This window comes from Carlito syrichta, unplaced genomic scaffold (genome assembly GCF_000164805.1).
Source record: "Carlito syrichta isolate Samal-C Ts95f unplaced genomic scaffold, Tarsius_syrichta-2.0.1 Scaffold305809, whole genome shotgun sequence".
Lineage (NCBI taxonomy): Eukaryota > Metazoa > Chordata > Mammalia > Primates > Tarsiidae > Carlito > Carlito syrichta.
In genome coordinates, this window is record NW_007249905.1 from 578,007 (window position 1) to 605,552 (window position 27,546).

Here is a 27,546-nt window from a genome sequence, read left to right on the forward strand (position 1 = left end):
ACAATTTTATAAAGACATGGATAAAACTGTTAGCTTTCAAATTCCCATAATAAAGGCGACAGCTAAAAATGTTCATAACACAGTTTAAACACATTTTCATTTAAGAATGTGTCACATGCAATGTATCCAGATGGAACTGTAGTCTATTTATTATGATGAGACAAAACAAAAATACATTTATTCAAGTTCTATAACTAAATAACAGGCATTAGATTACATAATATATATTTGGAGGGAGGTTTTAAAAAGTAATCTAATTTATTTAGAATTAAACATTTTATAAGTTAGAGAGGCATTTTTGTTGATATTTAATTAGTTGGAGTGTATTACTGTCAACTTTTTACTATCTAGCTTATGTAACGAAACTCTTTTCAAACAAAATATTAAATTCTAAAAAATTTTACATTTTCTGTACATTTTAACATTCAATTAAGATTTATAAATAGTACAATGAAAAAGTTCAATATATTCAATTTTATTAATTTCATTATCTAAAGTTTTATTTAAAATTCTAATTTTTGAATAGCCTATATAAATCAGTTGTTGAAGAAATAACTTTGCTGTCATTCTTTAAAAGTTTGATGATATGTTTTAAGTAATTAGCATAAGTAAATAATAATATGTAAGACCTAAATATCCCATACTGAAAGCAAAATAATTCTTACATTTTTCAATTCACAGCTACTGTATTTATGGACTTTAACTGGTGACAAAAAAAAATGGCTCAAAAAAAATCAGCTCCAAAAATTGACAAATGTGCAGCAAAAGATTATGAAAACATGCAGTGGTTTCATTAAATTAACAACAATAAATAGAAAAATGTAACTAACGTATTACCAGTTTGTGCCATAAATTTAGCAGCATCAGCTTGTTCCTGAGGGACCCTTTTTTCATGAACAGATCGAGGTCGCTGACTTTTAATTGTATGATCTCCCATCATTCCAAATTCTAAAGACAGAATAAAGGTATATGAAAGCTTGTGTGTAGACATTTCTCACAAATTACATTACTGTCTCATGCAATATGTTCCTATACATACCTAGAAGTTACTGATTAAATTCACAATTCTAAATTTGCTATGCTGATCTGCTTGGAATATCTCTAAACTCAAGTCAGAAAACCTATAAACATGAACAAGGTTTCAAGAAACAATAACAATGAAATGACACATCAGGTTTCAAGTCAACTTTACAGAAATACTGAACTATTTTCTGGCAATATTTTGAAGCAATGCATAAGAAAAAATACAACTACAGTGTTAACTGTTGTTTTTTAGAGACAGAATTCTGACTAGACTGCTTCTTTGCCCACTGGTTATTGCCCCAAAAGTTTGTCAGCATTTTTCTTGTTCCTGGGTTACTCAATCCTGTAACCTAACTTTTCTAAGGTAAATACATTCACAGACTATTTTTTTTCCTTCAAAGATGAGACTGCCCTTGGTGTTTTCAAAGCATCATAAAAAATTGTGGTCTTGGGAATAATTCTCATTCTCTCCTGTCCTGACCCAAATAATTCCTCCCCCCTTTTCTAAACACAAGTAAGCATGTTTTCTCTTTTAAGAGTTATATTTATAAAATAGAATAACTCCAAGTTTTTGGTATTTAATTCTTTAATAGTAGAACTTCAAAGAAAGACAAAATCCAGGTCTAACTCAGGAGCAAATGGGAAAGAGAAAAAATAAGTCGAACAAAAGAAACGTTTCTATGTAATATATGTTTTTTAAAAATCATATACTAAGAATTCTGCAAGAGTTCTGTGCTTATTGAACTGGTATGTAAAGTAATTTCAATACAAACAAAGCCTAACGCCTAGACAGCTGTTGGTTCTGGTTCACAGGAGTGTAGGAAGGGGAAGAGAACATTTGACGGGGAAGAAATTGGGCTGCTTTCTCTTACATTAATAAAACTACTAGGCCCTTAAGACCAGGTGATTTACATGTGACAAAGTTGATAGGGCAAAACGTGTTCTAATGATAGTGCAGACATCACCAGAATTAACGATGCCAAAATTTGTGAATGAGTAATTTTACCAGCTTACTGTTTAGTTTTCCCTCATCAATTTATTTAACAATCTCATACTACAATATTACAACTCACTTTGTATAATTAAGCAGTGTATTTTGCAAGCATGTGTTCTACCAACTTTTGCCTTATATAAATGGAGAAATGACTAGCACACAGTTTTGTCTGTCCTGGCAAATCCCCACATAAAAATTAAACTGTGGTACCTGACAGATTGACCCATCAGTAATTGTTTCCAGATATTCTACTCAAAAAACAACCCCGAGAAATGTAAAAACAATATAACACGCTTGTTTTTGTCAGTTTAGATAATATCCAAGGCAGAAAATGGAGATTTTCATAAAATGTCTAATGGGTTTGACCTTGTAAAATCTATCACTATCTTTACTGCCAAAAGTCTTTCATTCCATTCATTTATGTGTTCAGTATGTGGTGCCAGTTAGTTCAGGCTAAGAAGAAATCTCCAATCACTTGTTGTTTAATAATTTTGGAAACTGACTGTATTTAGACAGTTATGTATTCTACAACATTTAAAAAGATTACATGCAATTGAAATTTTTCTGGATCTGAAATAGCAAAAGAATGTAGTAGTAATTGTTGTTAATAATATGCCTTATTTTTCCATCTAAATATGCAATTTATGTGTGTATGTCTTATCATTTTTGGCATGTAAGTCAGATAATATGTTTACATCAGTCACTTGAGGCCACTGTTGCCCACATTAAGGTAGTTTGGGCACTGAGAGGGCAAAGGATGCCGAAAAAAATTACTCCATGCCTACAACTTAATTACGTAGTAAATAATTATATAATCATTGTAGTAGAAGATAATTCTTCAACTCAGTGGCAGCATGAGAATGGCCTGAAATTTCTCTTCTAAGGAAAAATGGTTTATATATTTAGTTATTTATTTTTTAGAGACAGGATCTCCTTCTGTCATCTAGGATGGAGTACAATGGTGTGATCATGGCTCACTGTAGTCTCGAACTCCTGGCCTCAAAGTTATTCTCCTACCTCATCCTTCTGAGAAGAAGGGACTACAGGTACATGCCACCATGCCTGGTTAATTTTTTTTTTTGGAGATAGTTATGTTGCCAAGGATAATCATGAACTACTGGTCTCAAGCGATCCTCCTGCCTCAGCCTCCCAAAGAACTGGGATTACAGGCATGAATCACGGTTCCCAGCCTTGGGATGATTTTAAAAGGGTCATGTTCAATTTTTAATGACTTATTAAGTATAAAACAAGTTGAAGTATTTACATTGTAAAAATAGAAAAAAAATTTAACTAACTAGCTGAATGTGATTTACATCTCTCAATATGTATAATACAAATTACATTTCAATATCCTACAATGTCATTTTTACTTATCAGTAATTAGTGTTATATGAACATTGCTGATTCTCATGGTCACAGCATTCAAGATAAAAATTATTCAATAATTTATGGACTTGATTACATACTTCTTACATAACCAAAGTTTTAAAATGTAACTGTTGATTACTGTTGTCAATATAATGCATCTGAAAAATTATTTTGAAAAGTAAAAATTAAAATGAGGTCCTGATATAACTAAATGCCTTAAAAGATAGAAGACATGCTAATAGTTTATTTCTTTTTTTCAGGTGGAAAAAGAACACTATGGTGGTATTTTTTTGTTTATTACAGAGCTATTGTTCTAGACCTAAATTAATTCAAATTTGTAAGCGGAATATGCAAACTATTCTTGAATCAAGTGAGCATCTTCTGCCAATATTTATGTGCCAAGAGTTTGAAAATAAAAGTCATCTTTTTTTTTTTAGAGTTGTGATCAACTGTAAGATTTGGTAACTAATATGGTTTTATCCTCCATACCTCTCAGTGGGTTATTTTCAAAACATTTGCATTATTTTTCAAGATAACATTATCTTCTTTAGTTCTAATAAAACATTAAGGCCAATCGGATCATCCAAACTTAGGAAAAATCAAACTATTATTTTTGCTATTGTTCTTGTATGTGGTGAATGTGGGTTGAGGTACACCTTTAGCACAGTATGCCTTCTGAATAATATAAGTTGTTCATGGGTGGTTGATTCATATTCAAGTGATTCTTAGTTGGCAAAGATAATATACTACATTAGTTACACGAGAAAAATAACATAGCCAAATAAAAAGATGATCTGCTTTGGTGAAAGCAATGAAAAGCAAGTTATGAAATCAAATGAAATAATGTATAGCATAACACTGTGTATGTACGTAAGGCAAATGGCTTATGAAAATACAGGGTTATTTCCTATATCTTTATGTTGATGTTACCAATGAAGTGGCAGGTAAATAACTATGTTTATGTGTAGAACCCAAATGATTAGAGATGACTTCCATGTTTAGGCACATTTTCTTGAACAATCTCTCACTGGACTTCTTGCTAAAAAGCAATAGTTTCTAAAAGTCAGGTACAATCAAAGTTGCCTGAAACGAAAGTTTTGAAAATATATTGCTTTAAGTACAGTTTTATCTTTTCTTTCCCCATCCAGGAATATATTAATATATCAGATCATTAAGAAACAAATAAACTTGAAACTGGACTTTTCATAGTCTGGTGTCAATTCTGATGTTTTTCTCTGGAAATCAAGGGTTATAATGTAAAATTAAAGTCATCAGAAAGTTGAAACACAAACACATATCCTTTTGCTATTTTACCATGAGTATTTTTAGACATAAGTAAGCAGATCATCAGATTAGTAGATAAAGATCACTACTGGAATTTATCTAGCAATGTGAACACTTCACATTGATAGCTATCTCTCCTTTGCATGAACACAGAGATCATCTCAACAAACTCTCAGAGTTATGTACTATTTATGCTCTGTGACCAAACTACACTACATTTTGTCACAGAAATGGTCAAGCCCCTGCATCCTTTCTTACTTTTTCCCCTACTTGAAACACCTGCTTTTCTAGCCATGTCTGCAAGGCAGCCCTTGCCAAGCCCAGTTCCAATGGCATCACCTCCATGACCTGTTTCCTCATCAACCAAACAGGAGCAGCCTCTGCTTTCTTTAGTTCTGTTTTGTGTTGAGTTAATATTGGAATCTTATTATAAGTATTAGATTAAACGTCTTACCCTTACTACTAGATTGTAAGCATCTAAGGAAAAGAAAGTGTGGCTTATGGATTTTAAAATTACCTCCTGTTTTGTAGATAACTGGGGTTTGATATTTATTTACTAAATAAATGAATTTTGTACTAAGAATTGTTTCTCCAAAATACAAGTTTCTAGATGTCTAGAATCAATTCTTTAACTTGCTTGGTGAGCAGTTCAATGAGAAAAAAAAATATTTCTGTGAAGTACTTGAAAATTAAATAGTGTAATTACAATGGGTCAAAACTCCTGCTGTCAACAAAGTTTGTTATCTATACATATATTCAGATTATTATTATTATAATGAGAATACTGCTTTATTTAGAAATTAAATACACTGTCCTAAAACAAATAATAAATATATATTAATTATTTAATATAAATACATAATAGTTTAGGAATCAAAGTTACAAAGATGAATAAGAAATGATCTCTGATATTCTAAAGCTCATAGCTCAAGGAAATTTATGAAATGTTGCCTGATCTTTTGAAATATATAAAACTGCTTATTTAATCAAAATATTATTGAGCTACACTTGGGAGTCACTTTTTATATTAATATCCTAAATACTAGAATACCCTTAACTACGATTACTTTCTAATATATGTCTTAAAATTAAAAATAAAATAATGTTGCAACATGTCTTCAAATATAAATACAATTAAATATTTTAAGCCATGCAATTGTACATTTGAAGTGATATTTCATTTGGCACAATCTAACAGGAAAGAATATTAACATGACTTGACAAAGGAAAGATTCCATCATCTGGCTGGCTTAAGGTGATGTAGATATGTAAATTCTGTTAAGAAGCAACAAGACATTCTCTGGAAATTATGATTAGATTTTATAATTCTAGGTTGATATTGAGGCAGAAGTAAAAGTTATTGAATTTGCTTATTTTTACACTTTTGGAAAAAATGTTGGCATAGCGATTTTGCATGAAAAAATTTCCCGCATATTGTAGTTACTAATTAGATAGTGAAGAATAACCCAGGTTTCCAGCATTTTGATATCTTTCTGATTTCTGAGATTTTGTCTTTATTTTTTATCATTTTTTTAAAAAGTTGTCAGACTTAAAAGTTGTATTCTGTCACACAAATGCTTTCTTGAGTACTCATATAGCCAAGTGTCCTATGAAAAGATACAACTGATAGGAGAAAAGACTGGAGTTTGTATAATCAGAGATTGTTCTACAAGTATCATGGACTACTTCCTAGTAACTAGAATTTTATAATTATTATTGTTAGTAAAATTATGAAGAAAATTTTCAAAAATCCTTTTACTCTTGATTATAAATATATTAATTTCATTTTCCTAAAGAACCAAATAGAAATAGAATAAATGATGAAAGACAATTTCCAAAGAATTCAAGTATGACAATTCTATAATAAGTTTTAGAATATGTCATGCCAGGCTCGGTGGCTCAGCCTGTAATCCCGTGCCTTTGGGAGGCTGAGGTGAGTGGATTGCCTGAGCCCACGGGTTCGAGACCCGCCTGGGCAGCGAGACCTCATCTCTACAATAAATCAAAAAAGTAGCCGGGCATGGTAGCGCGCGCCTGTAATTCCGGCTACTTGGAAGGCTGAGGCGGAAGGATCGCCGGAGCCCAGCAGGTCGAGGCTGCGGTGGCCAGGAGCGGCCACTGCACTCCAGTCTGGGCGACAGAGTGAGACTCCAACTCAAAAAAAAAAAAAAGAATATATCATAATAAAATCAAATTAAGAAATGTTAAAAATAATAGAAATCTGATACATTTGTTATTAAAATTCAAAAGGTTAACTGATACTCTTTTCTTCAAATTATTTATTGATTTCATTGCCAAAGTTACATTCTTGTCTATAGGGCCCAAGATATTAGTTCTTACAACAACAAAATAGAAGTTGATTTTCTTTTAAAAATTTTTTATTTTATTATAAAGATGTCGGGTACAAGTGAGATTTTCAAATACTCTCACAGAAATGATTTTATTGGGTAGCTGGGTATGATATTGTTAAGTAGATGGGTAATTATTAGGACATTTCTAAAAATGAATAAAACATAAAATGGCCAAAGGGCACACTGTTCATATGTTTATAATGTTTAAAATGTTCAGGAATTTTCAATGAATTTGTTAAGTTTTGCAAATTGATATTTTATGAAAGTAATTGTCAAATATACTTTTGTGTCTATACTTTTTGACAATGATGTTATAGTTTAATTTATCTTTATCTCAAGTAGAAACATTGGAATAATTCCATATCATGATAGATTTTTCTTTAGAAATTCTCAAACATGTTTTTGAACATTTTGTGATAAAATATTTTATACTAAATTATTCCAGGAAATTCAAGGGATAAACCTAAGTAAGTGTAAATCATTTTTACACTTTATTCTGTCTGCCTTCTGAGAAATGTTTTAAGTTGGACACACTCTTCCATGTAAAAATCATCTATGAATGGAATCATGTAGAAATTATTTGTTAGTATTTCTTAAACATTATCCAATTGCATATCACACTCTCATCTCTTTTTGAGAAAACTACTGAGTTCTTATAAACCAGCAGTAATGTTTTGTTTAAAAGTATTTTTTTATTTGTTGATGATAAGGACTATAAATGTGGAAGCACATAAACAATAAACACAATTTACTTCGAATAGTAAACTAGTAGTTGAATGTCTTTTCTTGTTGATTTGCATCAGATTTAGCTTAGCATATCAGCAGACCAGTGGCAAAATATGCTGCTTTATTGTAAGTTCTAGCATCATTTACATTCGACTAAAACTCTTACACAATAAGATTTTAATAACTTGTTGCTAAAATGTCTTGACAAAATCTTAGAGAATCTAAAATATAGGAAAGTCAACTGAATTGTTCCTAGGTGAAGTTATTTCTATATTTTCCAAACTAGAACAGGGTTGTTTGACTTCTTGCCAACCTTTCTGACATGCAGAGGAATGCTTTGTGTGCAGAGTGGACTTTGCAGGAACTTTCAAAGCGAGGGGAGAGTGCTATGTATGGCTCAGATCCATATGATACTTTTAAATTTGTGAAAGGTCAGTCTCATTTATTATAACAGTATACTATACAATAACTTAAATCCACATCATTATTTATATACATATACTGATAGAAATAACTTGATAAGATACTTTCTAAAAATAATTAGTATATTATTTTACTGTACCACTATGACAATATCACTAGTACAAAATAAGTACTACATCACAATTGAAAGTTAAAGATTAGACAAATGGTTGCTTGACCAAATAAAAATATATAAACTGTAAATAATCCATGAAATGTTTTCTTTTTCATGAAACTGGTATCTGGATAATTCTGATACGTCTTTATTACTCTTGAATTGTATTCAATTAGGCTGAAAGGTCTCATGGTTTACTTTTGTACCTGAAGATAAAAAAGACTTTTCTTTTGCTTTTTATATGTATTTTACCTTACTCATTATGTTCATACAGAAATGCTATTTTAAAGCATTCTTTTAAGAGAATCAGATATATCAAAGAAAGTAGCTCTAGTAATGTTTTACCATTTACCTACTGTGATAATTGTACAGTTTATTACAAAATGTTTTAACTTAAAGAAACATTATTTATACAAGTTATTGAAAGACATAGCAAAACTAATTTCCTTAATGAAAATGATTCTATCAAGGCATACAGATAGTGTTTATAATTTATAAAGTAACTGTAACACTATTTAATGATTTCTTTAACATTTTAGCTTATTTTTCAGGGGCATATTAAGATACATGGAAAATATTCTCAGTGTCATTTTAGTATAGAAAAATTTCTTATAATCGATTAACACAAATCAAATTTGTCTTCTTAAAGCTCAACTGGCATTCCATAGAGAATGCTAAGAATGATTAACTTTTAAAAGCAGATCATTTCAGTAGGGCTGTAGGCTAAGGGTCAATGTGGAGGGATGGAAAAATAAATAAATAGGCAATCAGGAGATGCAGCTCATATTTTAATGCACATGCCTTGAGTTTCCTGCACCTGTTTCTTCTTGCAAATGGAGATGCTAAAAATACAATTCCTAAAGTCTCTTTATGTTTAAAATTATATCATGTTCTCAGATCAAAAGATGGTCCGTTAACATATGGGCTATCTCTCAGTCCATTAACATATGAGAGATAATCCGTATGTCTAATGATCCATGTCTAAGCACTAAATCAAGATCACTTTGTGAACTGAGTATCGCATGTTCTCACTCATAAGTAGGCTTTGATCAATTATCATAATACTATAAGAAAAGGATTGTCAATAGTGGGATTCTGCCAGGGGAGGGGGAACATACCTCATCAACAAGGGTACCTGCATAATGCACATTTGCATACTTAACCCATACCTTTAAAATTAAAAATTTTAAAAAATCACTTTGCATGTGAGGTCACAGATTGCATAATATTTAGTTAGACAGATACATCTATCCTGTATCTTGCATATACATGGAACAGGGATTTTTTTTTTAGAAGAAGAACTTTTTTCAAAGTCATTTGGCAATGAATAAATTTCACTCATTTAACAAACATTAAATGGGAATTTACTATATTTCATACAGAATTATAGGCACTGGAAATATAGCAGTAAACACAGCAGACAAATCTTTTTTTGTGGTAGAAAATATTATAGTTATTCCCAGTCTGATAAATAAGGCATATGAAATATATGAAAATTAAATTTACCAGTAAACCCTTTAGATAGGTTATTTACAAGCATTCATATATACATTTCTCAGATTAATGATTTATGTTATCATTCATAGACTGCTTCAGATAAAACATGTAGGTGTATGTCTCATCCATATTATTAACCTGAATTTTGTTAAGAGTGCTATTTAAATTAAAACTGTGGACACAAAAGCCATATCACTATGGCCTAAACAATACTGTGGTCTTATTGGTCTCTCTTCTATTTCTTAGTAGCTTTTTCTCTTTTTAATTTTAATAAGTTTTTACTCTACATTGATCTAGTCTTTGTATCCCTCAGAAGAGAATATTCATGCTTCCTCATTCTACTCTCTTACTGTTATATTATACATTTTCAATATTTTAATTTTTAAAAACTACCCAAGAAGACATAAATATACTTTAACTACATCATTTCCCTCTATTTTCCTATTGCCAGACATTTATGTTGCCTTCAAAGTTTTGTTACTAGAAGAGAGATTCTTACAGTGGTTTTACTGTGAAAAAGTACAATTTAAATTTTGATAAATATTGCCACATTTCCTTCTGAAAAATTTATCCTGATATACTTCACTATAAGTAGTGCACGATATTAAATCTTGATGCTTTTTCTTTCTATCAACATACAATATCTGTCTTTATTCTGATTAGTGCTTTTCATGTTTACTCAAATTTTGTCTGATATTAAAGTTATTTTTCCTGTTGATAAATTTGTTTGTGACATTTTTTTCTATAGTTTACTTTTAGCCCCTTAGTGTCATTTCTTTTAAGCATGTCTTTTATACAAAGCATGTATATAGTCGGATTTTGAAAATCTCATCTGATCCTCTTCCTTTAATAAGAAATTAAATCTATTCACATGTATTATATGTGTTAAAATGTTGAACTTTTATTTCTTCTGTCTTATATAAGAGTTTCTCTTCAATGTGTTTTCTTGCTGTTTCTTCACTTTTCCTCTTTTCTATATTTTTAGACATTTTCATTGTTACTCTTTTTCTAGATATGCTAATATAATTATTCAAAAGTGTTATATCTTAATTTTATTACATGCACATAAAGCATACGTTTTACTCTATCAAGTTCCTTAGTTAGTCAGCATCTATACTCTCTCTCAAGCAAGACAAGAATATGGATGGGCTATCACTTCCCCTTCTTCCTGGCAACATATGCCAATTATTTCCAAACCATTACATTTATTCATGGTGCTTCAATAATTTAGAGGTAAATAGTAGATCTATTAGTTTATTTGTTCATCTTCTTTATTTATTTATTGGATTCATTTTTCATTTTGTTCAAGTATATCCTTTAACAGAGAGTGGGCCTAAAATTGATTTATTTTGCCCTCACACTTGAATGTTAATTTGGCTAGGCTTATAAGTTTGGGGTTAAGTTTTTTCCTCACTGAACTTTGAAGATATGTTTACACTGACTCCTAGTATTCAGAGTTGCCCATAAGTCTTCTTGTAAGAGAACAACTTTTATTCTGGAAGGTTTCTTTTTGTCCTTGGAGTTCTGAAATGTTACCAATATATGTCTAGATACTAGTCTTCTTCATTTCACTTATTTGATACTTGTTCCCTGTCAAGACAAGCACCAGCACTTCAGCAGAGCACACTGAATGTGTTTTTCTCCTCAGTTAACTTTCCCATTTTTTTTTTGTCTTCTTCAGTGTCTTTTGTGGAGGTTCTAAACTGCCTCAAGCTCTACCCTGCTCTATCAGCCCCCTACTCATTTCACTAAGACTTTTATTTAAGGAAATTGAGCCCCTGATTGCTGATTAGTAAAGAATGGCTGCAAAACACATAACTTTTCATTTAATTCTCTAAACAACTTTGTTCCTGCTGCAGAAACTTTTCAGAAGAATATTCACTAATTCTTCACTTCCCACTCATGTAATACTGTCAGGTAATCTGACTTCAAACCTCCTTCCTTGAATGAAACTGCTCTCTTGAACATCAATTGCCTCTTAGAAACTGTCATGCTCATCTCGCTTCCTCCAGCATTTCACACCCTTCTACCCTCCCCATCCCACAATCCTCCTTGAAATGCTCAACTTCCTTGGTTTTTCAGAGGTGACAGAATTTTAATCTTCTTCTTCCTGTCTGCTTCTCTGTCTCTCATTACCTTAATGACTCTTTATCCTCTAAATGTGAGTTTTCCCTTAGGTTCTCCCTTTACAGTCTCTTCCTCAGAAACCACTCATTCCTACAGACTCCGGTATGGTTATTAGGCAAACAGCTGTCAGCTTCTCACTCTCATAAGCCTGTCTGCGTCTTCCAGGTCACCTACACTAAGTGCCTCCCAGATACTTTCCTGGCAAATTTAGCATTTATGAAAACAAGTTAACCATTTCCCTTAGCAGAGCCACTCTTAGCTATACGTCAATTTAAAAAAAAACAAACATACAGTGCTTCAAATAAAGAAATAGCAAAGTCAAAATAAGTCAAGCAGAAATAATGCAGAAAGCTGTCTCAGGTTTATCAAAACATCTTAGTGGACCAGTTTGTTTATACAAAGGTAGACTCTAGGGCTTGATCTATAAAGTAAGGGTTATAACAGATTATTTTTCATAATAGCAGAGTAATAATTTAAAGTTTACTGAGGTTTCTAGGGAAAGACGAGAGGTTCACGGTGGATAAGGGGAAAGGGAGTGAGATTAAGGAAATTTAGGAGAGAAATACATTTAGAGGTGTCCAGAAAATTGGTGGGAAAATGAGACTAGAGAAGAAAACCAAGAAATCTTGTGGAAGGAATTTCAAAAACATTATCACTAACAGTGATATTTAAGTATAAATAATGTACTATACTGGGATGAAATATAATTCCAACTTTTATGAAAAGCCTACTTACCCTATGTTAGAGATATTTAAAGGGAGAGAATCAAATAAAAGAAGACTATTTTCACACTGAAGTTGACAAGGAACAAAATAAAGAGAATAACCCAGAAGAAAAATGCAGAGTAATGATTGATATGGCTGACATGCATGGGCATGCAGACAGGCTGAAACACATGCAGCCCCCTGCCAGGGAATTTTTAGAAATATTAGAGAATTATCAAATTACAGGGAAGTTCTACTCAAGTGTTTGGTTATGATTTTACTAACGATAGTCCTTGGAAGGCTGGAGGATTTGGGAGCGCATTGATGATAACACTAGGATTAAAAATGGACATACTGGTATCTGGGTAGTTCATATTGGTGACATTCATTAAACATGGTTCTTCAGCTGATTATATACCTCCTGAACAATATAATAACACAAGCACCATCTAACAAGGAGTTCAAAGTCTTTTTCTCATCATCATAGAACTGAGCTTCTGCAAGGCTGATGGCCAAGTCACCAAGGATGGGATGGGCAGAAGAGCATCTCATACATGCCAAATTCTTCCTGATTTCAGTTTACAGGTTTTTCTTCCAACCACACTCAAAAAACTATAGTTTAGTTTTATTTTGGAAATGAATTTTTGGGTGCCCAATGAATATATCACTTTCAACAATGAATCCAGTAGGAATACTAAGAAAAATTCAAATAATCAAACTTCAATATTGAATTAGTATTACTATAAGTGTCATACAAATAGATTCTTACTAAAATCAAAAACTGAGATTCTTTAGTTAGGAAAAAAATAATTATTATCTTTAAATATCTGGAAACATCATACAACAGAAGCATTAGAAATAAATCAATAGTTTATTAGGCAAGAATGAGGAAAAGTGGGTCAAAACACACTTTTTATTACTTTCTATTGATTTGTTTTTGAAACAAGAGCTTGCTTTCTCATCCATACTGGAGCACAGTGACATGATCACAGCTTACTGCAGCCTCCAAGTCCTGGGCTCCAGTGACCCTCCAGCCTCAACCTCTCAAGTAGCTAGGACTACAAGTGTGCTATCATGCCTGGCTAATTATTATTATTATTATTTTAAATTTTCGTAGAGATGGAATCTTGCTATGTTGCCCAGGTTAGTTCTGAATTCCTGGCCTCAAGCAATCCTCCCCCCTTGGCCTCTCAAAGCACTAGAAACACAGGTTTGAGCCACTGTGCCCAGTCCACAGAAAGAACTTTCTAATGATTTGAAATACATAAAAGGAAATGCGTGGATATATGAAGTACCAAGCTTTTGATCACTGGAAGTGCTTAAGCAGTGGCTGTATAAGAAATGAATATTAAGCCGGGCTCGGTGGCTCAGCCAGGCTCGGTGGTTCCCATGCCTTTGGGAGACTGAGGTTAGTGGATTGCCTGAGCCCGCGGGTTCGAGACCCGCCTGGGCAGGCGAGACCTCATCTCTACAATAAATCAAAAATTAGCCAGACGTGGTAGCACGCCTGTAGTTCCAGCTACTTGGAAGGCTGGGGCGGAAGTATCGCCGGAGCCCAGCAGATCAAGGCTGCGGTGGCCGGGAGTGGCCACTGCACTCCAGTCTGGGTGACAGAGTGAGACTCCAACTCAAAAAAAAACAAAAAAAAAAAAGAAAGAAAGAAATATTGTAGAGATAATTCTTATGTGGATTTATCTAGGATTCTTATGAATCGACTATGAGTCTCATCTTTTTAAAAACTCTATATGCTATCAATTTTAACCTTTTATATATCTCTAACCAAAGCATTTTCAAATCTGTTAATGTCTTTTCTCTATCGTTATCACCAGAGTTCAAATCTCATGAGCTCCATCATTCAGACCATTGCAACAGCCTCCTAATGGTTCACATCACTCCACTGTCATTACTCCCACTTACAATTCATTCTCCAAACAGTAGACAACTAAGAGGTATACAACAGATCGTGTAACTCTTCCTCTTAAAATTTTTGATTGCTTTAGAACAAAACCCAAACTCTTTTCCTTGACTTTGATGATTATTTCATGTCTTTCTCCCCATTACTCATCAGACTCCAGCCACACTGGCCTTTTTCTATTACCTGAAATAGGCATAGCTCATTTCTCCTTTGCAGTAGTTGATTTCTTCAACTGAAAATTTAATTGTTGCATGGTTGATTCCTTCTGGTCATTCTTATATAACTCACATTTTACCTCCTTCAAGAGACCCCCCTGATCACCAAATACAAACTACCTATCGGTTCCTAGCAAAAAATTTATTTATACCTATGTTTTACTTATTTATTTTTAAAATAAATTACATTATCCACTACTCCATAAAACTGTGACTTCCATGAGAATAGGAATATTATCTATCTTGTTTATCACTGTATCAGAGTCTTTAAAGTGACTGAAAGTACTTTGGAAGGTTAAGAGAAAAATAATAATTATTTAACAATACATTATTGTACTCACTGCAATCTAGGTGATTTCCTCAGATCTATCTTTCAATTCACAACCATTTTATTTTATATTATCCAGATTAGTGTTTATTCCACCTACTGAGTTTTGTTTGTTTTATTTTAAAGATGTGGGGTACAATTCAGGGTTAGGTATACAAAGTTGATTATGCAGGTACCCTTGTTGATGAGGTGTTCCCCTCCTTCCCCTAGGAGTTTCTCTCAACTGTCAATCCCACCCCCTTCCCCTGGCAGTTTCCCACAACTGCCAATCTCTTTTTTATAGTATCATGACAATGGTTTAAGGTCTGTTTATGAGTGAGAACATATGGTACTCTGTTCTTTGTTTTTGTGATAGATCACTGAGAATGATAGATTCTAAATGCACATTGCTGCAAAGTTCATATGTTTGTCCTTTATGGCTGCATAATATGTCATTGTGTTTATGTACCACAATTTTTCAATTCAGGCCAGCTTCGATGGGCAGTATGGTTGGTTCCATATTTTTGCTTTTGTGAAAAGAGCTGCAACAAACATGTGTGTGCAGGTATCTTTATGATAGAATTACTTGAGTTCCTCTGGGTATATCCCCAATAGGGGAATTGCTGAGTCATATGGAATGCCAATTTCCAGTTCTTTCAGAAATCGCCACAGTGTCTTCCAAAGAAGTTGCACCAGTTTGCATTGCCGCCAGCAGCATAGAAGCCTTCCTTTTTCTCTGCATCATCGCCAGCATCTGTTGTTGTTTGTTTTATTAATGATAGCCATTCTTACCGGGGTTAAGTGGTATCTCAATGTGGATTTGATTTGCATTTCTCTGATGATTAGTGACGCTGAGCACTTTTTCATGTGTCTGCTGGCTGCTTGTTTATCTTCTTTTGAGAAGTGTCTATTCATGTCTTTTGCCCACTTTTTAATTGTTTTTTTTCCTTTTGGCATGTTTGAGTTCCTTGTAGATTCTAGATGCTAAGCCTTTGTCAGATATAGAGTTGTTAGCAAATATTTTTTTCCCATTAATTTTAGTGATTCTATGATTAATTATATTAATCCTGTTTTCTAAATCTGTTTATATTTCTTCTATATTTTTATTCTTTGTTGCTTAATTATTTCTACCTTTTAAAAAATGTAACTTTAAACATACTCTTTTATAGTTTATTTAAGGTTTTTTTTTTCTAGTACTTGGTGTGCTTCCTGTATTGCATCTGCTGCTCCTTCTACATGTTTTGCTGCTGTTGTTGTTATTGTTTCTGCCTATTATTTATTTTATTTTATTGTGCTTAATTTTATTTCTACTTAGGACTCACCTTGCAGATTATTTCTTTCCCTTTGAAACACGTACAAGGCCTCAGTATAAAAGTGTCTTTCCATGTCAGTAAATCTCTGGGTTTTATGCTGATGAATCATAAAATGTAAATTCATACCATACACCTGCACAATACGTGATCATGTTTATTTATTTTTTTGTGGGGAGTGCAATGGGGAAGAGGAGTCTGACACAAGGACCCAGGCAGAGTATTTAAAACAGTTCAAAGTCCCCCGATTATCCTTAATAGTTTGAATTTTTATTATTCCTGTTGTATTTGATGGATGCCTATATATCTCTGTCTCTTTTGAACTTGATTTATTTTTCTGTAATTACATTTTATCCAGTATTTCTCTGAGTTTTGTTTTGTTTTAGAGTTGGAATTACACTCCTTCACCCAGGCTAGTCTGGAGCACAGGGGCATGCTCTTAGCCACCACAGCGTCGACCTGCTGGGTCTGGCGATTCTTTTGCCTCAGCCTTCCAAGTAGCTGGAACTACAGGTGTGTGCTACCACCCCAGCTAATTTTTTATTTATTATAGAGACAAGGTCTTGCCAAGTTGCCTGGGTTGTTCTCAGACCTGTGGGCTCAGGCAATCCACTTGCCTCGGCCTCCCAAAGTGCTGGGATTACAGGCTGAGCCACCGAGTCTAGCCTTCTCTGAGTTTTTAATGGGTCTAGGTCCATTGACAAGAGCTCATTCTACCGTATGGCTGGAATTTTTTCCAATGAAGTAGTTACTATAGTCAAGTGCTGTCTTCTGGATGACTAGGTCCTATTATTATTCCCATTTTTTATATGGAGAGGATGAGGTTTCTAGAGGTTGTGTTACTTATCCATCATTACACAGCTCATGTGTTTGGTCTAGGACTCAAGAAAGTCACACCCAATTGATGCTCAAGTCATACTCTTGAGTATAAAGCCATATAGTAAATAGGGCTACTGAGATTTCTTTCAACTTACACTTAATTTTATATCTTGGCACTTTGCATCCATTGCTTCCCTAAATTTGAACACATGGTTTTTTGGTGTTAATCATGGTGACTGGGCTCAAATACGATTAAAATAGAATCAGGCAAATGTATTCTTAGGGTTTTCATAATCTCAGCTGTAGGTCTATTCCAACTGTGTTTACGGTTTTATTTGGTACTCTATGGGAAGCAAAAGATGTTAAATTAAGAGCCTCACAATGTGAATTGATATTAAGATGACTTTAAAAAATGTAATCTTACAGTGTTATAATGTGAGGTTGGGTATAATGACAACACTTTAATGATGAGTAATGTGTCATACTGATTCTTTCCTGATGTTTTCACCCTTGTCAACCCAATGCTTTTAAAATTGTGCCCCTACCAAAATTTACTTTATTGAACATAAATAAGAAGGTGACTTTACATCATCAATGGAGCATTTAAAACTGTAAGTACTAGGCCATGGTAGATTCATTCTGGAAAAGGCACAGGAAAAATAAATAAAAAATTTTCATACTCATTCCATAAGTTACTGAGACTAAAGAGGCATTAAATTTGGTGTATTCTGTAGACCTTAAAGGTTTTCTCATTCCAATTTTAATAAAAGAATACAATTGTCACAACAGTACTCAATTCTTCTTAGTAAATGACTGGGAAAAAACTGAACTCTTATCAGACAAGCTATCTGTTTATCACTCAAAAAGGTCACAACTGAATCATACAAAAACTTAATATTTCAGTAGAACAGGGCTCTATGTTTGTCTCAAACCTAATAGTTTCAGAGAACCAGAATTTCCCACTTCCCTAAGACACCAGGTTGACCTCAAAAACAAGTCTCAAAAAGAAAAAAATATTAAAAAAAAACCTTCCAGATATTAAAAAAGAAGAAACAACCACCAATTGATGTTTGACATTTAAGAATGAATTCTGTGAAGCAAAAAAAGTCATTTTCTAAAAAGTCAACATTCAAATTTTCCCAGAAACAAATTTAAATGAAAAGACATTACCAGCTAAAACAGCAATCGCTAGACGTCAACTTTTTTTTTGCAAAAATGACTGAAATCAGTGACATTAAATGCCCAGATTAAGTAGAAATGCTCCTTCAACTTTCAAGTCACTTTTGCAACACTACTGAACCAGGTTTGATAACTCTACTAAATGTACACTTGTTCTAACTGCTAAATCTTTCTCCCTCTCCCTATTGCTGTCTATCTCTATCACTATATCTCTATCGCTATCTCTCAGCCTCCTCTAAAGACAGAGAACATCCTATGCTGACATCCAGAGTGTCACACTGAATTTGGTGACTTAGGCATTGAAATTAAATTAGGTTTGTGTTTTGCTATCTTGACCTTAGTCTTTGCCCTCTAGGTCTTATACAAAAGACTATCTCTTGGCTTCAAGAAGCAGAATGTTTGGAAAAAGGTGATCAGAACCGTTCAAGTTCTACCCTGAGACCAACAAGTAAGAGATATCAACAAATGTGTGACAAGATTACGATAAAGGACCAAATGAAATTAAATTCACAGTCCACAGACTTGTGTGTCAATGTCTATAATATATCAACACTTCTTAATTAAAATTATTTCAAATATAGGAATTATGAATATGATTAGAAAAATAACAATGGAAGTCTCAAATCAACAATTTTGCCATATTAAGCAATGAAATTCCAGAGGCATTCTCAGAAGTAAAAAGTACAATTCAAGGATGCTCATTATAAGAGTAATTATTTAACACTGATTTAGAAGTAGATCCAACAGAATTAGACTTAAAGCATTTATAGTTCAAAAAACAATGGAAAAATAAACAAATTGTCTTAACTTGTAGAAAATATAGTTTTATATCCAGAAAGCCCAACTAAAAAACTAACAGGATTAATGAGTTTATTGTTTCTGAATATGTAATAAAATATTTGAATTAGTAGCTTTGCTATATCAACAATAATGAATTTTAAGCAAGAATTTCTAAATGTTTACTGAAAACAAAGGATAAATAAGCCAAAAATTCAAGAACAAATAAACAAAAGCTAGATGAAGTAAAACTACAAATGTAAACACAATTAGTGACTGGGTAAGATGCTGCTGAGTACTTCCCAATATTATCTTATGTATTCCTTACAAATATCACTGTATGCATATCATTTTCATTTGAGGCTTAGAAAAGTGAATAAATTCACCTAATATCACACAGTTAAGTGACAGGAGGAAAGAAAAGAAGTGAAGAAAAAAAAAAGTGGAAAGAAAGTGGCAGTGACACAGATGTGACTGATTTTACTGTAGAAGACTTCCTGTACATTATAGAAAAGATTTTGTTTATAATGAAACAAATAAAATTTAAGGTTTAATAACAAACCGGGGAAAATATTTGCAGCAATGTTATATGACCACATAATGAACAGACAAATAAATAACAATAAATAATAAACATGTTCATTCCATTAACAATCCAAATAACATAAGCTATAATAACAATGACTATTTTTATCTAGTAGATTAGTAAAAGTTAAAAACATAAGCCACACTTTTAAGGGAATCAGAATATGAACACTCATAGAATGATTATTTGAATCTAAATTACTTAACATTTTGTCTTTAACAGTTTGGCAATTTTTATGAAGATCCTTAAAAATTGCCAATATTCTCTGACCAAGTGGGTCTACTTTCTTGAATCTATCTGATGAAAAATATTAGAAATATGGTCAAAGATGTATGATTAAATGTATATTACAGAATATTTTGCAATAGCAAAGAATTTTAAACTAAGAAACAGCTAGTAAATAACAAAATTAGTACTGCATTTGAAAATCATTTTACAAAAAATTCTAATGACAAACAAATATATCTGTTACATTTTTAAGAACAGTGAGAAAAACTAAAACACACAAACAACAACAATCAAAGCAAGCCCATGGGATTTTTATCTCTTTGAAGTTATAAAAAATTTTGTATGTTTATAATTCAAAGTCTTTTGCAGGTTATTCACAATGATTATATATTATTTCTTAATTCAGGCAGGGAACATTTTAAAAAAATGATGATCAGCGCAGTTTCTCTGGAATACAGAAAGGGAAACTCGATTTGTGTATTTAGGGACATAGTAGGAGATGAGATGAAGAGAGCAGTGGTCAAGTCCATTCTTTCTATAGTTTTGTGACAAGAAAGAAGAAAACTGGGACAATCGCTAGAGGGAAGACTAGAGTTTGAATATCTGGGAAACTTCGTGACCTAATTTGCTAAACTAATTTACAGTTTGAAGACAATCAAAGAACTGCTGTGAAGCAGGAGACACGGGATGATCACCAACTCCACGCAGCGCTGCAGAGTGAGGAGGCTGAAGATGCAGGTCACGGACCAGCCTGCAGCAGGTGAGCTCTGGAAGTAGGACACAGGTAATTGTCTGCTTGGCCAACCAAGCAGAAAGGGGAGTCTGCTAGAGCTGTTATTGCTATTGTGATGAAAATAGATCACAGCATAATTTGCTGCAAAATACATCTATTCACAAGTAACTTTATAATTTTGGTTCACAGTAAAGGAAATGTTTTTGCTCAATCCTGATGAACAGAAAATAAAGTGATGTCTCATATAGTAAGAAATATGATTTGCTTATTAGTTATTCTTAATACCAGAGGCTCAGTGAGAGACTTTGTGAAGCTCACATCAGTTGGGGAAGAAATAAGACTATGACCTTATGTGTGTATCCTAAATAAATTGTTCTTCATTTTTAGGTAGAGAACTCTGACGAACCACATCATGATTTTGGATTTATTATTTGAGACTACTAAAACATATATAATACTTATGTGATGATGCTATACATTGGTCAGAACATGGAAGATAGAGGAGACAGGACCAATAATCTTTCTATTTGCTTTCATTTTTGTTGTCATGATTTCATCCTACATGAGCCAAGCTGGCAATCCACACATAGTGGCCATTGTAACAGAGTAAAATCAATCCCCAGTTAACATAATCAATTTTATGAGCATGTCCCATTTTAAACTGAGCAGAAAGACTAACATTCTTAATATCCTACCACCACTGAAAAGTGTGGATATCACTATAGAGCTTCATTAGGTTGAATATTCAAAGAGGGAATGTCGTTGGGGAATAGTTTCAGTATTTGAAACAAGATTATGAGAGAGAGATGAAAGCAGAAAGTCAAACCAACAGGTTCCCAGATGTCCATGGTTAAAAGCATCTCCATGGAAACAACCTAAATGTCTATTAATAATCAATAACTACAAGAATTAGGATAAGTCAAATACAGAACATTTTTTATGGATTAAAGTATGGGGCAGATTTATGTGTAATGACCCAGAAAGATGTCCATGGTATATTGTCAGATGAATATTATCAGATAACTAGCACTAACTTCATTTACCCAAACATTTACTAAAATGTGTGTATATGTGCATGTAAAAATATCGCTGAAGAATCACACCAACTTTTAATGTTGGCCACTTCTTTGCAGCAAAGCGGATGGGGGAAACAGCAAATAATGTAGTGAAAGTACAGTCATATGCCACATAACAACATTGAGGTCAGCAATGTAGCATACATACGAAAGGAGTCCCACAAGATTATAATGGAGTGGAAAAATTCCTGTCACCTAGTGACATCATAGATGTTGTAATGCTGTAGTGCAATGCACTACCTTTTCTATGTTGAGATATCTTTAGATACACAAATACTTAGCATTGTGTTACAGTTGCCAACAGTATCTAGTACAGTAACATGCTGTACAGGTTTGCAACCTAGGAGTCATAGTCTATTCCATATATACCCTAAGTGTGTAGTAGGCTAGACCATCTAGGTCTAAGTTCACTCTTTGATGTTCATACAGTGAAAAAATTGCCTAATAACATATTTTTCATAATGTATCCTCATCATTATGTGATCCATGACTGTACTCTTATACATCTGGGGGTTTTTTAATAAATATGTATGCATGTATTAGGTAAGGTAGCAAAAATTTTAAAAATTGGCACATATATTTTTAGGTATATGAATTACCAAACAAAAAAACAAGCAACCATGCTGTCTAGGTCAAGAAGACTCAGAAGTGTCCTCATCCTTGTAAGACTAAACCTGTGTGACAGGTGATTGTATATCTGAAAAGCAATTTAACCCAGAGGTGGCTCTGGACTTACTGGTACATATAGGAAACTTAATACATAAAAGATGAGCATTAAGCAACTGTCACTGAAGAAAAAGATTTTTTATAGCAGGAGACCATAGTGAGGACTTTTTTGGGGGGTCAGTGTCTCACCCTGTTGCCCAGGCTGGAGTGCAGTGGCACCGAGAAATTGAGACTCCAGGTGCCCATCACCACAACCAGCTAATTTTTAAAAAGAATTTTTTGTAGGGACGAGGTCTTTCTGGGTTGTCCAGGCTGGGTCTCAAATTTCTGGGTTTAAGCAATTATTCCGCCTTGGCCTCCCAAATTGCTGGGATTACAGGCATGCACCACCATGCATGGCTCCCTGGTCTTTGTGAGTGATATGGAGATTTCTGTCTAATGAATTCTGTCATCCAAATACCACAAGATACTGGTTCTGTGGAGTCCTACATGTCACCTCCATGGGCATAATCATTTGTATTCATCTGTTTCTAAAATGACATTTATACTTGCAGTGACATCCTCGCACAACTCTCTTGAACCATCACTGCTAAAATGAATATGTTCATGCCTAAGTATCACTTTTTCTCAGTGTCAGTGGTTAGAAGCCCCACATGTGGTTCTGTAATGAGAGTGGTGAGGCACAGGCATGGGTAGGTTCAGGGCTTTGAGATCACGTGTGACACTGAAATTAGTAAACTAGAAATCTGATGTTTTCACAGTAGAATGTGAAACTCCAACGATGCCTGCCTATGAGGTTCTGCCACTCTACTTTTGCCCTTTCTATCATCTTCCATTTAAAAATTTTTAGAGTAAATAAATATCTTATGCCAGTAATTTTAAACCTTTAATTTGCATAAGAAATACCTGGTGAATTTTTTCAAAAACGTATATTGGGACCAAATTCAGACTTGCTGAATCAGAATCCATGAAAGAAGGCCTCGGGAATATGTATTTGTTTTATTATTTATTTATTTATATACTTACTGTGATTTTTTTTTTTTTTTGAGTTGGAGTCTCACTCTGTCGCCCAGACTGGAGTGCAGTGGTCACTCCCGGCCACCACAGCCTCGACCTGCTGGGATCCGGTGAACCTTCCGCCTCAGCCTTCTGAATAGCCAGAATGACAGGCATGTGCTACCATGCCCGGCTGATTTTTTTTTTAATTTATCGTACAGATGAGGTCTCACTGCTCAGGCGGGTCTCGAACCCTTGAGCTCAGGCAAACCACTCACCTCAGCCTCGTAAAGGCGTGGGATTACAGGCTGAGCCACCGAGCCCGGCTTATTATGATTATTTTAGAGATAGGATCTCACTCTGTCACCCAGGCTGGAGTGCAGTGGCACGATTATAGCTTGCAGCAACCTCAAACTCCTAAGCTCAAATGATTCTTCTGCCACTGGAGTAGCTGGGATTACAGGTGTGTGCCAACATGTCTGGTGAATATTTTTATTTTTTAGAGTCAGAGGACTTGTTATGTAGCCCAGACTGGTCTTGAACTCCTAGCCTCAAGCAATCCTCCTACCTCAGTCTCCCAAAGTGTTGGAATCGCAGGCGTAAGCAACCGCACCCAGCCAGGGATATGCTTTTTAAAAAAGCTCCAGGTGATTCTACAGCGGCTCTCTGCCTCACAATCACACCTCCTCAGGAGCATCAACCAACATAAACTGTTCACAAAAGTACTTGGTTTGGTTTACACCAAGTCTTAAAAATCATTAACCTTTACAAGGAATATATATGTCTGGCTTCTATTTAAATATCTGAAGATCTAGAAATATAGGCCAGCCTTCTTGTATGGCAAAAAAAAAAAAAAAAGAGAAAACATTTAGATGAAGTACATACTCTCTAGCTCATATAGTCTCCACCATTCCTTAAATTCTTTTCTTACCTGTTTCATTAATTAATTGTACCTGTTAGTGTGGCAGAGAGGGGCTGATAACAGTTAAAAGTATTCCTTTTAAAGATCAATCTGCAAGCTCCGAAAACCTGCTAGACAGGTTTTGCTTGAGAAAACCAAATAGCCAAAGACGGCTTTCCTGGAAATGCAAGATAGTAACCAATTCACAACCTTACCCCAAATCCTCTCTTTGTGAAGTTATTGGTTTACAACCTCTGCTTGTTATGCATATCCTGGAGACCATTTGTTCTTTTAAGATCTGGTTTTGATAAGTAAAACCTTGTAAGTTTCAGAGAAAATGTATAATCACACAATCCGACCCCCTCCCTTACCTAAACTAAGGTATAAGACCCCTCTCCTCCCTCAGGGTGCTCAGCCTGGGAGCATTAGACTTCTGAGTCCCATTGTCTCTAATGAAATTGCTACTTCCTAAGATAGCCTTGGTGTCACAGTCTCTCTGTTGTCCTGCAACATTAGCAGCTCTAGGCTTTGGAATTTCCTGCATATTCAAAAAGTGTGTTATTTAATCCCATAACTCAAATCTAGTGTCTGATTTTCAGACTGAACTTGGTGGAGAGCTCCTTATATATGCCACTATGTGCTAATTGCTCCAAGTATTTTTTTACTTTGATTCACCAAAAATCATTGAAAATTCACCAATATTTTTTCAGGTTGAATAAGTAAGGGCGTTTAGCTACTGTTCTTACGGTGTTATACGTATTCACAGGTGTTATAAACATTGTAGGCAACATAATCATTTTATCAGGTTCCATATAGTAGCAATTCACTTGCAGATAAGTAGAGTTTTCTATTTAAAATATCCTAATAGGAAGTGGGGCTGTTATCTATTTTATGCTTAAGTCTGACCTCTGGAAAAATAAGTATATCCTGGGGAAAATAAATATGTATTGGTTAGACTATAATGTTTTTGAAATATCATCATTAAATTTGTAATATTGTTCCTTTTGTAAAGATATTTGTGATCACTACTTTCTTGGTGGCTTTTTATCAAAAGACTTTGGATATTGCTCAATTTAAATAATAAGAGATTGAGAGATACAATAACGTGTCATCTTATTTTCTATCCCAAACTGTTTAATTTTGGTCTGCCATTGACTATTACTTACAAAATTGCACCTGACCTCCCTAAATAACTTATTTTCTTTTCACAAAAGATTTCTTTTGTTGTTTGGTCACCAGGCTTACAGTATACTAGTGAACTCAAGTCTGACATGGAAATTATAGACCGACTAATTTTAAAAGTTGTGTCCCAGATTATGTTATATGTCCTAAATTTCTAGAGCAGTCTCATTTTAAATATTCTATACCCACAAATACGTTCATACAGATATTGGTAGAACACATGAATCAAAATTTGTTTCTATATTTTATATTCATAACTTCTCACTGAAACAAAAGTTGCTGTAATGGGTTAAAACCTGATATTAATCAATTAAAAATTATGTCAAAGTTATATAATGTGAGCACAGAGAGACTTTTAATTGCATGGTGCAGCCTCTGCATTCTACACAGTAATTCAGAGTTCAAGTTGACAATGCTAGTGCCAAGATCATTTGGTGGAGCTTTTTTTTAGTTTATCATACAGATGTTAAAAAGTCTCACGTAACTGTATTTCATTGAATGCAATTTTTTTTTCACTTCTATGGCAAGTAATGTAGTTAGTCCTCTCAAGATCTTAATTGAACAAGATTGTTGACTTTTTTCATGCACTCTTTCAAGGTTATACAACCAACTATATTAATCACAATTTTGGTTTTAAAATCTTAACTAATAGTATCCTATCTGTTAAGTTTTTCTTTAAATTTCCTTATTCTTCATTTAGTTGCAGATATTTTTAAATTAATCTGGCATAACACTGGGGACACTAGCAATCAATATTCTTTGATTCATTATTCAGTATGAAAAAAGGAAGTAGTCTCTAGTCTATTGAAGTGATGACATGCTATTTCTAGTTTAATGAAAGATAAATTAAAATTACTAGACACTGCCATATGTTAACAATACTTCTTAAGCAGAAAAAAATTACTACAGATGGTTTAATTTATTGTCCTAAAAAGATTTCAAGAAACAATGTCTCTATCATTGGTACGATTTTTGGTATGATACTAGACACAATTTTCAGTGAACAAAGAGTTGAATATGCACAAATGTACCTGCCATTTTGAATCTGAAGTAGCAGTATGAGTAATATCTGACGGTACATACACTGGTTTCAGAATATAGATAAAATGTATGGTACAGGGGGGACGCGGTGGCTCATGCCTATTATCCCAGAACTTTGGGAGCCTGAGGTGAGAGGATTGCCTGAGGTCATAGGTTCAAGACCACCCTGGGCAATTTGGTGAGACCTCATCTCTACAATAAATAAAAAAAAATTAACTGGGTCTGTAGTTCCAGTTGATTGGAAGGCTGAGGTAGAAGGTGACCTGAGCCCAGCCGGTCGAGGTTGTGATGACTGTGAGCGTGCTACTACACTCCAGCCTGGGAGCCAGAGTGAGACTACAACTCAAAAAAAAAAAAAAAAAAAGCATGGTACAAAATTGTGAATTCTATATGCACCAAGATGATATTATTAAAAACTGAATGTTGCTGGAGATAACTGGTTTATAGTGAGTCATCGTGTTCTTAGTCACATCCATTTTATAGCAATTCTTAACATAAGTTCATATATTGAGAACAACAATAGAAATTAACATTAAATATTGCCAATGTTACCATTTCTATATAAAGAAGTGTAAAAACATTTCAAAAGTAATATTAAACATTTTTGAAAAAAACAAAACTTAGCCAAAATATTAGCATCACTTTACCCTGACAACACTACTTTGCTTTTTGTGTCATTCCTTCTGTCTTTGTTCTTTTGTACATATTTGCATAATTTTGTTTTCTGCTTAAGATTATGCTACAAAAATTTCTCATTTTAATATGTGGCATATGTAACTATTTTAAGAACTTGTTTTTGTTGTGTTTGGCTTTGTTTTTAAGTGAGAAAGCAAGGTTTATTGAGGGGACAGAAAAGCTCCCACAGTTGGTGGGAACCTGAGGGTGTTGCCTTTTTTTTTTTTTTTTTTTTTTAAGAGAGACAGGGTCCTGCTTTGTCACCCAGGTAGGAGTACAGTGGTACAAT

At 33.7% G+C, this 27,546-nt stretch overlaps 1 protein-coding gene across 3 annotated transcripts in view; it reads right to left on the reverse strand.

The window, feature by feature from the left end:
• Positions 1-27,546, reverse strand: part of ADGRB3 (adhesion G protein-coupled receptor B3) — a 731,019-nt gene that overhangs the window by 442,503 nt on the left and 260,970 nt on the right. For all 3 annotated transcript variants that reach the window (XM_008062740.2, XM_008062741.2, XM_008062739.2), the window contains one exon: positions 838-948. In XM_008062740.2, coding sequence (XP_008060931.1) covers positions 838-948 — 111 coding nt within the window. The remainder of the gene's footprint in view (positions 1-837; positions 949-27,546) is intronic.